This window comes from Clupea harengus, chromosome 11 (genome assembly GCF_900700415.2).
Source record: "Clupea harengus chromosome 11, Ch_v2.0.2, whole genome shotgun sequence".
In the NCBI taxonomy this organism is placed as follows: Eukaryota; Metazoa; Chordata; class Actinopteri; order Clupeiformes; family Clupeidae; genus Clupea; species Clupea harengus.
Genome location: NC_045162.1, coordinates 25,655,880 through 25,670,310, shown reverse-complemented (window position 1 = coordinate 25,670,310; position 14,431 = coordinate 25,655,880). Strand labels below are relative to the sequence as shown.

Sequence of the window (14,431 nt, the reverse complement as noted above, 5' to 3'; positions counted from 1 at the left end):
GGGAGAGATGACACAGTTCCATACAGAGCACATTCCATTCTAATCTGTGAGAATCCTGCTTTAAAAGAAACACATTCACATCACAGAGCACTTGGTCCAAGCCCTGCATTGCACACCATGGAAAGAAAGAGATGTGTGAGGGAAAGTGACTATGTAAACAGAATGTCATTTTAAATGTACCACCGTCAATTGTGATAACAGTTACCAGCCTGCCACGTCGATAGTTGTCCTCCCAGGTGACTTAATCCATAACCTTGGCAACACCACTGCAACGACCAACCATCTGAGGAGAAATTGAGGAGTATTGAGCAGAAATCCTGTATTTCACACAGGACCTTATAAACCATTTTTTTTTCTTTTTCTTCTTTTTGATCTTCTCAAGCTGCAGGCTGCCTAACCTTCTAAATGTATCAGGGACATCAGCCAAAGGACCAGTCAATAGCCATACTATCAGTAACTCCTCTGGAGAATACTGATCAGTCCATCAGAGCCTGTTAACCTGCCTGTTCTTTTGCAGAGGAACACAAGGGTGTGAGATGCCGTGACTGGGACTGCAGTAAAAATTGGAGTAAGGACTGTCTTTGCCTCGAGCTGTCCTTTTCTGTGACTGTATTTGCCAAAACTCTGTGCAAACCACCACCAGGACAGCTGTCATCCCAATGTTTACCCACTGGAGCTCGCCATGGTGGTTGGCCACGGCTAAACTTGACAGACAGAACTGCCACATCAGAAAGATGAATCGGTTTGGAGACAGACATATCACGCTCTCTTTCTCCGTCTCTCGCTCTCTTTCTCCGTCTCTCGCTCTCAGCACTGGGATGAACTCCCTTCCAAGTGAGTCCGTTCCAGTCTGTTTCTCGCGTGGATTAAATGGAAGACAACAGATAGACAACAGAGTGAATGGTAGCCATTATCCAAGGCTATATAGCATACTAAGAGGCTCCTGTCACAGAGACAGGCGATAAACCTAATGCCAGTGTATTTGCTCTGTATGTGTATTGATTCGCAAAACTGCCACACGAGCAATTCCATCACAACTGTTTCACCGACACATGCCACATCGGCTGCAACAGATACACTGTTATTTTGACCAGAATATTTTTGCCTATACTTTATCACGATCTACGTTGTGCATTAAGGCTAATCTGTTTGAATTCTTCAGTGGGAGAGTGTCTCTGTGAAAAATGTCCCTGTGGTGTCTTATTCAGGGTAATTTTGTTAGTGCTGACTCTGCCTTCTCCGTGATTATGGATAATTCTGGTGCACTGAAATAGAAGAAAGGAGTTTTGAGCCCAGAGATGCAAGAGGGGAGAAAGAGCTGGAACAGAGGAACACAGATGTTTGAAAAGGAGGAAGAGTGAATTGAAAGGTAAGCTAAAGACATTGTTAAAAAAAAAAGAGCACTTTTTAATATGTCGTTTATGTCTAAGCAAGTAGATCCAGTTCACTTTGTCAATAAATTTGATTAGCCCGGGGCAATATCACTCGTTTAAAATGAATGACCAACCAGCTGGGAGAATTGACATGGACATCTCCTTATGTATCGAACACCTTTACATTTATTTCCACTCGGTGAAACTCCAGGGTGAAATATAAATTGGGCTTGACAACAGATACCCAGCACTGTGTGTACTTGTACAGGCAACCTTTTCCCCTCTCAGAATAAAGAAGACTGACAACATTTCTGTTCAAAAATTCTGCATGCTGCGAGTTCCTCCCCCCCCCCCCCCAACATTAAAAATGAATGATAAATGAAAGCTTTGCGATATTGCATCTCCAATAGATTCTCTTCTCTCTCCACAGACAGAGGCTTTCAAGGATTCTGGACATGTGCTCTCCTTTTTTTTACTGGAAGAGTAAATCCATTTAACAATGCATACTTCAAAACACATGCTATCTTGTTACACTGTTAGCAACGTTTCTCTGTGTATTGCTAATGCTTTTTCTCTGTGACCATTCACAACATGAATGTTTCAGTAAATAGTGCTACACCACAAGTCCATTAAGAATAATCACTGACGATGTGTGGCCTACTACGGCAGAGGATATTAGTATCATCTTTGATATGTTAGTATGCTGCGAGTGAGTTTGTTTTGATAGTGTTAATATTTGGGGCGGGTGCATGGGTTTGCAATACAGACATAAGTCATCCTCGGATATGGTTTGCGTCGTTTACTTCCTCCAAGGAACAATGAGGAGATGTGCGACTGGGGCTAGACCTTGTGTTAAAGTTGATGGAACCATACAGTTTTGTAGAGTGCTTGCTGTATGCGAAAGCCTTTCTCCTGTACATCTCCCCCTTCCACATGGATATCATTAGAAGAGTTGAGAGCACAACTCCACCCAGGGTGAGAAGACAGAGCCCGGCAATGACGCACCTATCCAGGTGTGCCCCTACCCGCGCACTCTCGTTCTCCAACCTTTCCATCTCCCTGGCTGAGACGCTGTCAGGGTCCACGTTAACGTCACGAGGAACGGAATAAGATATGATAACCAGCGAAATTCCAGTCACAAGAAATGTGACCGCACTAATAAATCCATAGTCAACTGATTTTCCGGCACTTTCCGATGTAAGGTCATTTTCGGACATCAGCGACAGCTCCTGAAAGCCTTCTGGGCGGAGTTCGCACGACGAACTATGGCAAACGGCTCCAGGTGGAACTTTCCCGCTTGCGTCCGGAGTTGCCAATGTCAAGTTGACATTTTCGTCCACGTATGTGAAAGACGTCTCCAATTCCTCATCGCAGCACACCCTGACCTTTTCGGCTCCTCTGTGGCCGTGTTTGCCTGGGAGTCCTTTCAAGGGAACCGTCCTTGGTACTGAATTACATTGTCCCTCGCAGTCAGACACTCTCACAGTCAAACCGCGCTCAATCTCCCTGGGAAGCGCCTCGACGGCTGGGTTTTTCGATTTGTGAACGTCCAGCGGATTTGATGCCCATTCAAGGACGAGTGGTGTATCGGATTTTCCTCCTGCTTTATCTATATAAAGTAACTCCAACGAGGCCATTAGATTATCCCCGCTTAGTTTGTGTTATTCATTGCTTTTCTTCGCGCGATCACATCCACAGCACACCTAAAACAAATCAGTGAAACGAAAGATGTCACACACCATTAAATTGACAATTTAAAGCACAGACACACGTGACGTTGGGCTGGGGATTAAACATTATCATTGCTTGGGCTGAAGGTTTGCTTCACTGTTACGGCGTCTATAGACTAACCTATTTAGACAGTAATCTGAAATGCCACGACTGAAGTTAATTATTGTGCTCGAAAGAAATCTTTTGCCTCTCTTTCAAAGGCGATTAAAGTGACTGATTAGCCGCTGAATCAGTATCCAATTAGGAAAGCAATCCACATAAACCCTCAGATTATCTTTAATTCGGTTTAAAACGCAATGTCTAAATCGTGGTCAAAAACTAGGCTGCAGCTCTAGATTGATGCGTCTACCAACGTATCACACACAGCCTGAAGTCAATATTTTGTAAAAACATTTCGCTAAAATAGCACATTTGAGAGCTGGACAAGCATGTTCTACGGTAGCAGTAGCAAACTTGTAACAAAACTCAAGTTTCATGCTCACAGAGGACAAAATTGTCATGAAAAATCAACGTAGCTTTTAGCTAGCAGACTTTTGATGTGCAGGCGTCTCTCCGACAGATTTCATTGTCACAGTTAAAGTCGGATAGAATAGGCTTCTCCAGCCCGTGCTATGCAAAACACGAATAGCAAAGCTACTGCTATTCTTCAGTAAAACAAATATTCAAATTTGAATACTAACCAAAATTGTAGTAAAGCAATCGTGGACTTTTAACAAATACCTTTTGCAGACGAGCATGTTAGCATCCCGGGTTGGTTTCTGCCGCGTAATTGAAAGGAGAGCTTTCCGCTGTAGTCCCTCCCACGCACGGCTTGGGCTGCCTCGCTGTGGTGCTGAACTGTGCCGCCGGTACTCTTCACCAGCTTTAGATCACATCAGCCGGTTGTGTAAATAGTCATGGGAGAGGGAACTTAAAATAGCTGATAGGACTCTGGGAAATGAAGTCCATGATGCCTCGGACGGACTTGCAGTGTTTGAGGAACAGCTGTTTGTGTTTTTAAGTCATTGTTATTTACTTTCACATTCACATCACAGCTAATTTGTGAAGTGAGATTTAGAAAAACACACCCATCGTGCACCATCTGTCCCCTGAAAGCACTAAAGATTACAGGGCAGTCATCAACGGCCAACATAATCCATTTTTAATCTAGAGATCTTGCGCTCTCTCGATTCTTACTTACGAATCACAGTCTCTATTGCCCTTCCCACTATCACACTGCTGTCATCGTGATTTAAATGCCTCTAAAAATCCACCAACCACCACACAAATCGCCTCAAAAACCAACCCAGTTTTTTAGCTGAACAGGGCCTCTGGAGTAAGGGCCAGAGTGCCCAGCTTTTGGCCAGAGTCCCAAGAAATTCCCATTTAACAGATGAGCCTGCGGGAGGAGTGGACCCCGACAGAGATTAATATCAGGGGGCTGGGTCCCGCATGCTGGGGAGTGGGGAGAAAACGCCCCGTCATGATTCCCTATATATCATGACATTGCATTATGTATGTGGCGATAGAGAGACGAGGAACTGGCTCATCTACGTATCAGCATATAAATTTGATATATGATCGGGGGTGCTTGTCTGGGATTTTTTTACTCCGTCATTCATTCATTCGCTGGCACAGGCCTGTGCACTTCTCCAAGGACACACTGTGGCCACTGCGGAGTGGTTGGGAAAGATCTAATATTCAGACTGTGCCACCTGCTCTTGCCGTACGTGGAGGACATCCCCTTAAATCACAAATGTGAAGACTCCATAGAGACTGACACTCAATGTGACATTGTGGCTGACAAAGCTGATAATATAAATCACATGCCATTCCACGTATTCACCATGGGACTGACTGGCTACATGATTCATTGTTTTATTCTGTCTGATGTGTGTGGGAAGAGAAATATAGGAGGAGAAATAGAAGGCTACGTGTGGTGGAGCTGTGGGTCCCTGTGTGTATTCCTGCTTCTGTTCGGAGGTCAAGTGTATGTTTCTCTCTGAGTGAAAGATCTCATTAATCAGGCTGTTTGATGTGAGTCTGTTCTGCAGTGTGTGTGTGGTGATGTTCATGTATGCATGGGCGATGATGTACCTGTGCTTTTGTGTGTGTGTGTGTGTGTGTGTGATGCATGTGTGTGCACGCATTGGAAGGGTTTGTGTGTGTGTGCAGAAAGATGCATGCATGCACACAGACACACACCCTTGCATAGACAAACACACATACATTTACACTAACACTCCCACTGGTGCAAGTGGATCAATACACAAGCACACACTTCGTGCATACAGTTGTGTGTGTATGTGTGTGTGTGTGTGTGTGTGTGTGTGTGTGTGTGTGTGTGTGTGTGTGTGTGTGTGTGTGTGTGTGTGTGTGTGTGTGAGTGTATGTGTGTGTGTGTTTGTGTGTGTGTGTTTGTGTATGTGTGTGTGTGTATGTGTGTGTGTGTAGGTGAGTGTGTGTGTGTGTATATGTGTGTGTGTGTGTGTGTGTGTATGTAAGTGTGTGTGTGGGTGTATGTGTGTGTGAGAATGTGTGTGTATGTGTGTGTGAGTGCTTGTGTGTGTATGTGTGTGTGTGTGTGTGTGTGTGTGTATGTGTGCGCGCGCCCATGAGGTGGGAGGAGTGGATGGCAAATGTGAAGATGCCTTACGAGGTCCTGGCAGACAGCAGCGATCAGCTCAGCCACTCTCGCCCCTCTGCCCGCTCTGGATTATTCATAAGCTGGCACTTGAATAAGGCATGCCAGGGCTAGAGGGTGTAGTTGGGAAACAGGCAAAGGGAAAAAAAATCCCCCCCATTCTTATCTAGCAGGCACCGGGAATCAGGTTTGGGAAATTAAATAGAAAACAGAGCGATATATCTATGTCAGGGAAATGAGCAGAATATTAAAGAAGGACAATGAAGATGGAAGAGAAAAGAGAGTGTGAAAGATAGAGAGATAAAGGGGTTGGGTGACAACAGATAGGTTCATTAAATATTTAAGCTCTCTCCTTCAAGGCTGATTGAAACGGGCTGTCCTAATCGCACCACCCCGCTCGCCCTGAAAGCCTTAGAGTCTCCCCAAATCCCAGCAGAGCTGTGGATGTCTAAATCACATTTTTGACTTGAAGAATCCACCATTTTTAGATGTATTTTTTTCTGGAGAGTTTCACTAATGTGTTCCTTATGAATGACATGTAAATTGTAACAATCTCTGACAGACATTTTAAGAATTCATACAGTTTCTTTTTCTTTTTTCTTTCTTTTATAGTCACTTTAGATTCTATACACATTTTTGATCTACTCATCATCGTTAATGCCTTCGTGTTAGACATATTTCATATAACCTACAAATCTGATTAAAGTCATACTGTGACCAATTAATTATTCTCTTCAGCCTTATGAGTTCCTCGCTCACTCTTCATTCATAATTCATCAATCACCCGTTGACTCCATAAAATGTTGATGCCTATGAACTAAAATAAGTTCGAGAAATGCTCAGCATTCCCCATCCGGCTGCCTGTGTCTTATGTACACAAGTATATAGTATACAAGCATGTTGTGCGTGCCCTCTGTGTTTATTTGTTTGTCCTCATGCATGGCCATGTATTATTGGTATTTGCTTGTCGAAAGATTACCGAGGGGAACCGGCTGCTTCGTTCTACAAAATGGATTTCCCTGATTCAGGTGGGTGGAACATATAGCAAAAGTATGACACACACAATGCAATGTTCTGCATTTATTTGCAGAGTTTAAAGGCAGATTCCTTTGCTAATCTAGAGCATGACCCCCCCCCCCCCTCCCCCCCTCCCCCCCTCTCTACAGCACTGGCTTTTAGGTTTTAGGCTGTTCAGACACAGCACTCCATAGAAAGCCAGATGGTTACCTGTGACCTGTCGGTTCTGTTCATGAAACCATATGCTGAACTGCATGTTGTGTGCTGGCACTGAGCACAGAGGTATGTTCTTCTCACTGATGAAGTCTGCAGTTTGTGCGTGTGTGTGTGTGTGTGTGTGTGTGTGTGTGTGTGTGTGTGTGTGTGTGTGTGTGTGTGTGTGTGTGTGTGTGTGTATGTGTGTGTGTGTGCTTGTTTGTTGGCATGATCTTCCCCTGCAAAGTAATACAAATGAATTGGTGTTTAGGAACTTTAAGTGAATAGCCATGGAAGCCAAGTCCTTTCGAACCAAAACATGCAGGGTCAGATGTCGCATTGGACTTTGGTCATTAGGAAAATGAAAGGGCCTTGACTCCAGGCCAAACATTTAATTTACTATTTTGAAATGGGGGCTGCCAAGCTTTGAGTAGTTTGCTGGCAGTCGAACCTTGATAGCAAAACGCACAAAAGAGGAGCTTTGTGTTTTGAATTCCGAAAAGTTCCCTCCAAATTTCAATTAGAGAAATGAGCGATTCATGATATAGGGGGGGGGGGGCAGGGATAAATAATTCATTAAATTAACATAACAAACCATGAGATCACTGTCATGCTTTTAGGAATACTCTCCCTGTTGACTTATTCATATATTCATCATTTCTGGGCCTGATGAAATTTCCGTACTAGAATATTCAACCACATATCAGCACCCGTTGAATGATGATCCATCACTGAGAGTAAACTTTGACCCTACTATTGAAATTGCACTTCAGAAACCTGCCTCAGCAGGAAAGGCAATCGAGATTTGCTTGCTTTAAAAAAAAGAGGAGAGAGCAGGAGAGCAGACTTTGAATTCGGTTTGTGATGGAAATAAACGTCAGCAAATTTTCACAGGGACAGAATAAGATTTGGGCCATTCTACCAAACTGGTGTAAACTGCTGTCCTGCAAACAAAAAAACGAAACAAAACAAAGCCCAAAACAAATTGAAAGAGCTTTTAGGTGTGCAGATTTTCAATGTTTATTAAGTGTTAGTATTAAAGTATTATTTGATACCATAATTTATAGGGTTCTTTCAGTTGGCCAGCTGGCTGTTCCGAACCCTGACCCCTACATTCAAGTTATTATGCTGAAAATTATGCTGAATTGTTTTTGATATATTTTTTTATTGTTGTTTTTAAAAAGATCTTAGTTGTGACATGATTGTTTTGGATTAATGTGGAGACCAAATTAAGTAAGCATATAACATTAGTTCAGCTAGTGAAGACCCAGGTTTGTCATTTCTGAGTGTGAAAGTAAGTACTAAACATTAGTACACTGAAATAAAAATACAAGTGGAAAGATAATCTGCAATTAAACTTCATTGTAGTTAAAAATACACTGCTTTCTAATTAGTATTATTGCGTTCTTAATATGTAATAGTATTTATATGGTAACTTCTGGAGTTATGCAGGAAGAAAGACTGACTGGCTGTAGATCACCAAAATGCCAAAATCAAATAGAAAAACTAGAGCGGAGAGAATATTGTATATATTTCTAGTAGCATACAAGTAAGTTAGCATGAATGATGCACCATAAAAAGATGGGCCTTTAAATGATTCTTGAAAATGTCAAGGCTTTTGCTAGAATGAACAGAAATAGGTATTTCATTCCACCACAGAGGACCCACAATTTAAAAAAAAGTCTTGATTGAGATCTCTTGTTGTGGAGAGAAGGTAAAAACAACCAGAGTTCATCAGAAGAATGAAATGGTCGACACGGGGAGTAGATCTGAATGATAGAATAGTGGTGGGTGTGGATAATCATGCCCTAATAAGGTGGTGTAAAAAAAGAAGGGTTCCAAGGGTCGAACCCTGAGGTACACCAGTGAAGAGGTAGTAAGATTTGGACCACACAATTTTGTGATTTACTGTGTCAAAGGCTGCTGAACAGTCTAGTAATAGACTAACTGTTGACTGAAGTTCTTGCTACTCTTAACACTTCAATCACAGACAATAGAGCAGTGTCCATAGAATGACCGTTCTTAAAACCGGACTGGTTAAGGTGTATTAAATTATTCTGAGTGGAAATCAGAAACTTGCTTAAAAACAACCCTTTCTAGAAACTTTGATAAAAAAGGAGGATAATTGGATATCCCTGTAATTCTTCACACAGACAGGTTCACTGAAACTTTCATTAAGTAATGGAGTAACCCAAGCCTGTTTGAATGCCATAGAAAATCTAGAATCCTGTCTAAGAAAGTCTCAGGTTTAATGTTCTAATGTTAGTGCTGCCACTGGACAAATGTATTGCAGTTTTGTAGTGCTCAGAATTGACGTTGTGATCAAAGAACAAAATGATTATGTCAAGATGTAGGTTCGGTGGTTCCTGCACCAAGGTGTAATAAAAAAAAATTAAAAAAAAGGACTGAGCTGTGGACAGTTCCTGTAAAAGCATGAGCTGCTTGAAAGTGCTACAAGTTCCTGCAGTCAAAACTGCCTCATAAATACTTAAGAAAGGAAAGCAAAATAAATAAGAAACGAGGGGAAGAAGGAAAGTTGAATGTTTGTCAGGAAACAAAAGACAGGTCAGAAGATAATGGGGGAGCAAGAGAGAGAAAAACATAGGATGGTGAAAAGACAGAAAGAGGTATTACACAAGTCTTCCACACCACCTTACACCACTAGTGAAAAATCATCCTGCTCTCTACTGTAGTACATAATCTGTGTGCACTCTTCTCAAGACCGCGACTATCCAATAGCTCTTCAGTGAGGTGTAATCTGAAACCCAAGTACTTTTAAGTGTTTTTTTTACAGGTTTTTACTGTCAGATTTGTGCCTGTTATATGTGCTGGTTACATATGCGCTACATTTATGAATTATTTGTTATTTTGTTATTATAAAATGTTGACAATGTGATTCAGCTTTGGCAAACAAATTATTGTCAAAACATTACTGTCACTACCAAAAATGTGCTATCACAAGCCGGAACACGGGAGGTTTTTTGACAAATTTTGAAGAAACATATTCCAAATCTGTCTGAAAATACCATATGAGAATTACCTGTACAATGTTTTTTCAAAATGTTTCCAACTGTCCCTTTAAGCAAATTCAGCAGAATGGCCCATTTAAGGGTTTGGTTAGTTCCATTGTGAAGTTCAGGACACAATATTTTAATTGAGTAAACAAAAAGTCAATACACAGAGAGAGAGAGACAGAGGGACTCAGGTTATTGAAAAACTTTGATATGACCTTCATTATAAATTGCTTATAGATTTATGACATTATTACAATACATGAAGGAATTATTGCATCATCAAGGTGCTTGTTCCCTGTGTTTTTTTTCCCATATTCTCATGTGAAGACAACTGATTTATGATCTACCATCAAACGTTTTCAATGAACTGTTCAAAGTACAAAAGACAGATGAGTGTAATAAGCCCTTAATGGTTGCTCAGAAAACTTTTTCTTTATAAGCATCATGCAGTCTCTATCTAAGTCATTGCATATATGTATGATATGTATAGTTGCTTTCCAGCTACATATGTGTGTTTCTAAGATGGTAAAAGCTTGTTGTTGCAGTTGTTGTTATTGTTGTGGAGAGGTATGTTGTAAAACATTGTATAATACTGACATTGCAAGTCATGGGTTCAACCAAAAAGGGAGCCCAGAAACTGAAAGTGTACGCCATAATGTCAGTCACTTTTAAGGCATCTGGTGATTTTTTGGTGTTAAAATGTTGTTTTTTAATGGTGGATTATTCAATGTGTTAGTATTACTGTGTATTTGGACTGTTGTTTTTGTGCGGTCTGTTGGCAGAGGCCTGTGCTTTACCACCTGTTCTATCTGCTTACGGGAGATAGTTTGCCAGGGGATGCAGCTGGCCCCATTGCCACAGTCAGACATCCTGTCCTTTGTTATCGTGTAGGTAAGTGCACAACCAGATGCTAAAAAGAGCTTCTGGTGTGATGCACTGTGCACCATACGTAGTTGAAAATACAGTAGGTGGTTGGGTCCTCAGTGGGCAGTAGTGATAATATAAGAGGAAGCATCACCTTTTTGACTTCTGTGGTCAGTGGGGGGTGGGGGATGGCTGCCTGTGTGGAAGCTGAGGGGTCTAAAATGAGACAGAGAGGGAGACTCATGAGTTAATGTACTGCCTGTTGTAATGTTAGAGAATAAATCACATTATGATATGCTGTAAAGTTAGTGGGATTGGGTCGCAGAACAAATAGAGAGATGCATTTATATGGTAAAGGTTTAGCATGTAGAGCTTAAAATGACTGCGCATGTAGCAAGCTCTATATAAATCAGTTGGTAAGGACTTGTCAAGTCATATTTGAGAGGCATTATCCAGAGTGTTACAGATGAGAGAAGAAGATGACACACACTTTATTACGACATAAACTGCTAGTTTATAGGCATGTTGTAAAGTGTACAAGTGAAAATAAACCCAAAGATAATATGCTGTCCTGCCAGTGATTTTGTCTGGCAGAGCACATCAAATGCAGTATGTTGTATGAATAACGCTGACGCTACCTACATGCAGGACCACCACAGTGCTATCTAAATGAAATGATTCAAGGCATTTTAATTTGGACAACTATGATAGGGTTGCTTTGCTGTTGCTATGTGTTCTGTTCCTACGCTTGGGAACACAGAAAATGGAATCTTCTTTTTTTAGGTACACAGATTTCCCACTGGGTGGCAGTAACATTCCATATTCAGAAAAAGTAGCCTGCAGTGGGTAGATACACATACAGAGCCTTTAAGACAAGTTAAGGTTGTTCAAAGAGTTGTTCTTGAACCATTCTGAATAGCAATCACTATTAGCACAACAATTGCATTAATTAGATGAGCGCATTATTATAAATCTCCTCTCTGACACTGGTGAAATATTTTTTGGACAAGTTCCCAGTTAATCCTTTTGTCTGCTCGTGAATCTGCTCGTGAACCATTTAAAGGGTAATGGTGCTCTGTAATAACAGCTATATTTTAATTAATTTAGATTTCAATTAAAAATGATGCCTCTTGTAATGAACAATGCCACAGATATGTTCTCCACTGTTCCATTGCAATCCCAAATGCACATTTAAATCCAGTTAAATCAGCATGTGCACTTTTCAGAGCATGTGTGGGTGTGGATTATTTTCCTGGATAATTTCTTTCCAGAGCCCATTTCATTATCAGATTTAGGAAGGGAGCACCACAATCCACACACACAAAAGGGAGATGCAGAGTGTGTGCAGAAAGATGCATGCATGCATGCTCACAGACACACACCCTTGCATAGACAAACACACATACATATATACACTAACACTCCCACTGGGGCAAGTGGATCAATACACAACCAGACACTTTGTGCATACAGTTTGTGTGTGTGTGTGTGTGTGTACGTGTGTGTGTGTGTGTGTGTGTGTGTGTGTGTGTGTGTGTGTGTGTGTGTGTGTGTGTGTGTGTGTGTGTGTCTGATGGCTCCTGTCTGGCAGTAAAAATGTGGGTGCTAAAGAAACAGAGGCCATCAAGAGAGAGTTATTACACATCAGTGGGAAGGCAATGAGCCCAAAGAGTAATGAAGTGCTGACATGATGGAGGAGCAAGTCACCTCCTTTTGAAAGACAAATTGTTATACCTTTATAATAGTAAGGAAGGAAGAAGAAGAAGAAGAAGAAGAAGAAGAAGAAGAAGAAGAAGAAGAAGAAGAAGAAGAAGAAGAAGAAGAAGAAGAAGAAGAAGATGATGATGATGATGATGATGATGATGATGATGATGATGATGATGATGATGATGATGATGATGATGATGATGATGATGCTTTTGCTTAGAAGTACAACTCTCATTAGTGGCATACATACACATACTGTATGTTCTGTCAGCACATATGATATATTATCATCACATGCATGCAATGTTAAAAAATATACGGTACCAATAATATGTTCTTCTTCAACCATTTTATGACATAACTGAATATATCAATCCAGCAATGAAGCTCACCTAAACATTAGCCACAAGGAGTCAATGACTATGGTGTAAATATAAGGGACCGCAACAATATATGACAATATATGTGTATGGTGGTAATATAATGTCCATTGTTGAATTGATTTTGATAGTATGGTGGCAGCATTATCAATATGGGGTGTGTAAGTCTACGGAAGTCTTCGGAAAAAGGACATGAGTTTAGAGGTACAGTATGCACCATGTTTGGCCCTCATATCTTTTCACTGAGGGGGTCTATGTTCTACCCTTCTTGACTATCTTAGAAAAACCAAGTCTATATCCAGCTGGGAATGGTAATGTATGAAGCCTCTGGAGAGAACATCAAACTCCCCATCACCACCAACTTATTGGACTCTGAGTCTACATGGTCACAGTATGTGATTTTGACTAAGCTATTAGTTCCACACAGTAGGCCTACTTTTGTCATATTCCTATTTTTTTTTTTTGTCACACATACTTTCACACTTCAAATAACTTGCAGACTCAAAGAAAAAAAAAAGGGGCAGACCCAATTACCGCAGTGCGAGACTCTGCACCCTGTCTGTTTCTTGCTTGCTGTGAGAATCATGTAATCCCCTGTAGGACCCAACTCCCGCAGTTCAGACAGCTCTTTAACTTTATCTGATCTATCTCCACGGTCTTGCCCCGTTCGCCATATTGAGGAGCTAACTTAACACGCAACAGTTCTCGTTCACATAGCGAAGATCTCCACTCCGCGCTAATAACCTCATTAAACACAAAGCGCATAGTCTCTCGGGCTTTTCAGAAGCTTTTAATGAGAGCGTGTGCAAACAGAGGAAGAGGAGCCGTATGAGCTGAGAAACTCCCAGCTTTTAATCCTCCACAGTGGTGGCTCTGCATCTACCTACCATCTGCCATTAGCCTAGTGCTTACATGTTGTCAAATACAAGCTAACATTCTAAAACTGTGCAGAAATGAATAGAGATATGATTTACAAAATGTGTCACTATTGAAGATTACTATTTTGATTATTATTTGCTCCTGGTAGGAAAAGTCCAAAGTTATCCCACAAATTCATAAGGTACAAAATATACATACACACCCACCCACCCACACAGACACTCACACTCACACTCACTTACACACACACACATACATACACACACACAGACACACAGACACTCACACTCACTCACACACACACACACACACACATCTATATATATATATATATATATAGATGTGTGTGTGTGTGTGTGTGTGTGTGTGTGTGTGTGTGTGTGTGTGTGTGTGTATGCATGTGTGTGTGTGTGTGTGTGTGTGTGTGTGTGTGTGTGTGTGTGTGTGTCATATATATATATATATATAGATAGATATACATATAGGTATACATATAGGCCTACTTCAATATCAAAGCCTAACCATTTTTTATTTATTTATTCATTCATTCATTCATTCATTCATGTCAGCTGCGGAGGTAGGCGTGCTCGCTGCCAGAGACGCACTCTCGCCTTCATAGTGCTGGATTCCCTCAGTTCAGTTTGACCA

The 14,431-nt window shown here is 41.2% G+C and overlaps 1 protein-coding gene across 2 annotated transcripts; it reads right to left on the bottom strand.

The window, feature by feature from the left end:
* Window positions 1-1,536: 1,536 nt before the first annotated feature.
* Window positions 1,537-4,173, bottom strand: LOC105908899 (transmembrane protein 74). Of its 2 annotated transcripts, none has more exons than XM_031576228.1 (2): window positions 3,785-4,173; window positions 1,537-3,076 (listed from the first exon to the last, which is right to left on the bottom strand). In XM_031576228.1, the coding sequence occupies exon 2, from the start codon at window positions 3,008-3,010 to the stop codon at window positions 2,147-2,149; it is 864 nt and encodes a 287-aa protein (XP_031432088.1). In that variant the 5' UTR covers window positions 3,011-3,076; window positions 3,785-4,173; the 3' UTR covers window positions 1,537-2,146. The 2 variants fall into 2 exon arrangements, with proteins under 2 accessions (XP_031432088.1, XP_012692913.1); XM_012837459.3 differs by having other exon boundaries at window positions 3,825-4,173.
* Window positions 4,174-14,431: the final 10,258 nt, after the last annotated feature.

Excerpts from the sequence above, each read along its gene's own strand:
- LOC105908899 (XM_031576228.1), bottom strand. The coding sequence starts at position 3,010 with ATGGCCTCGTTGGAGTTACTTTATATAGATAAAGCAGGAGGAAAATCC.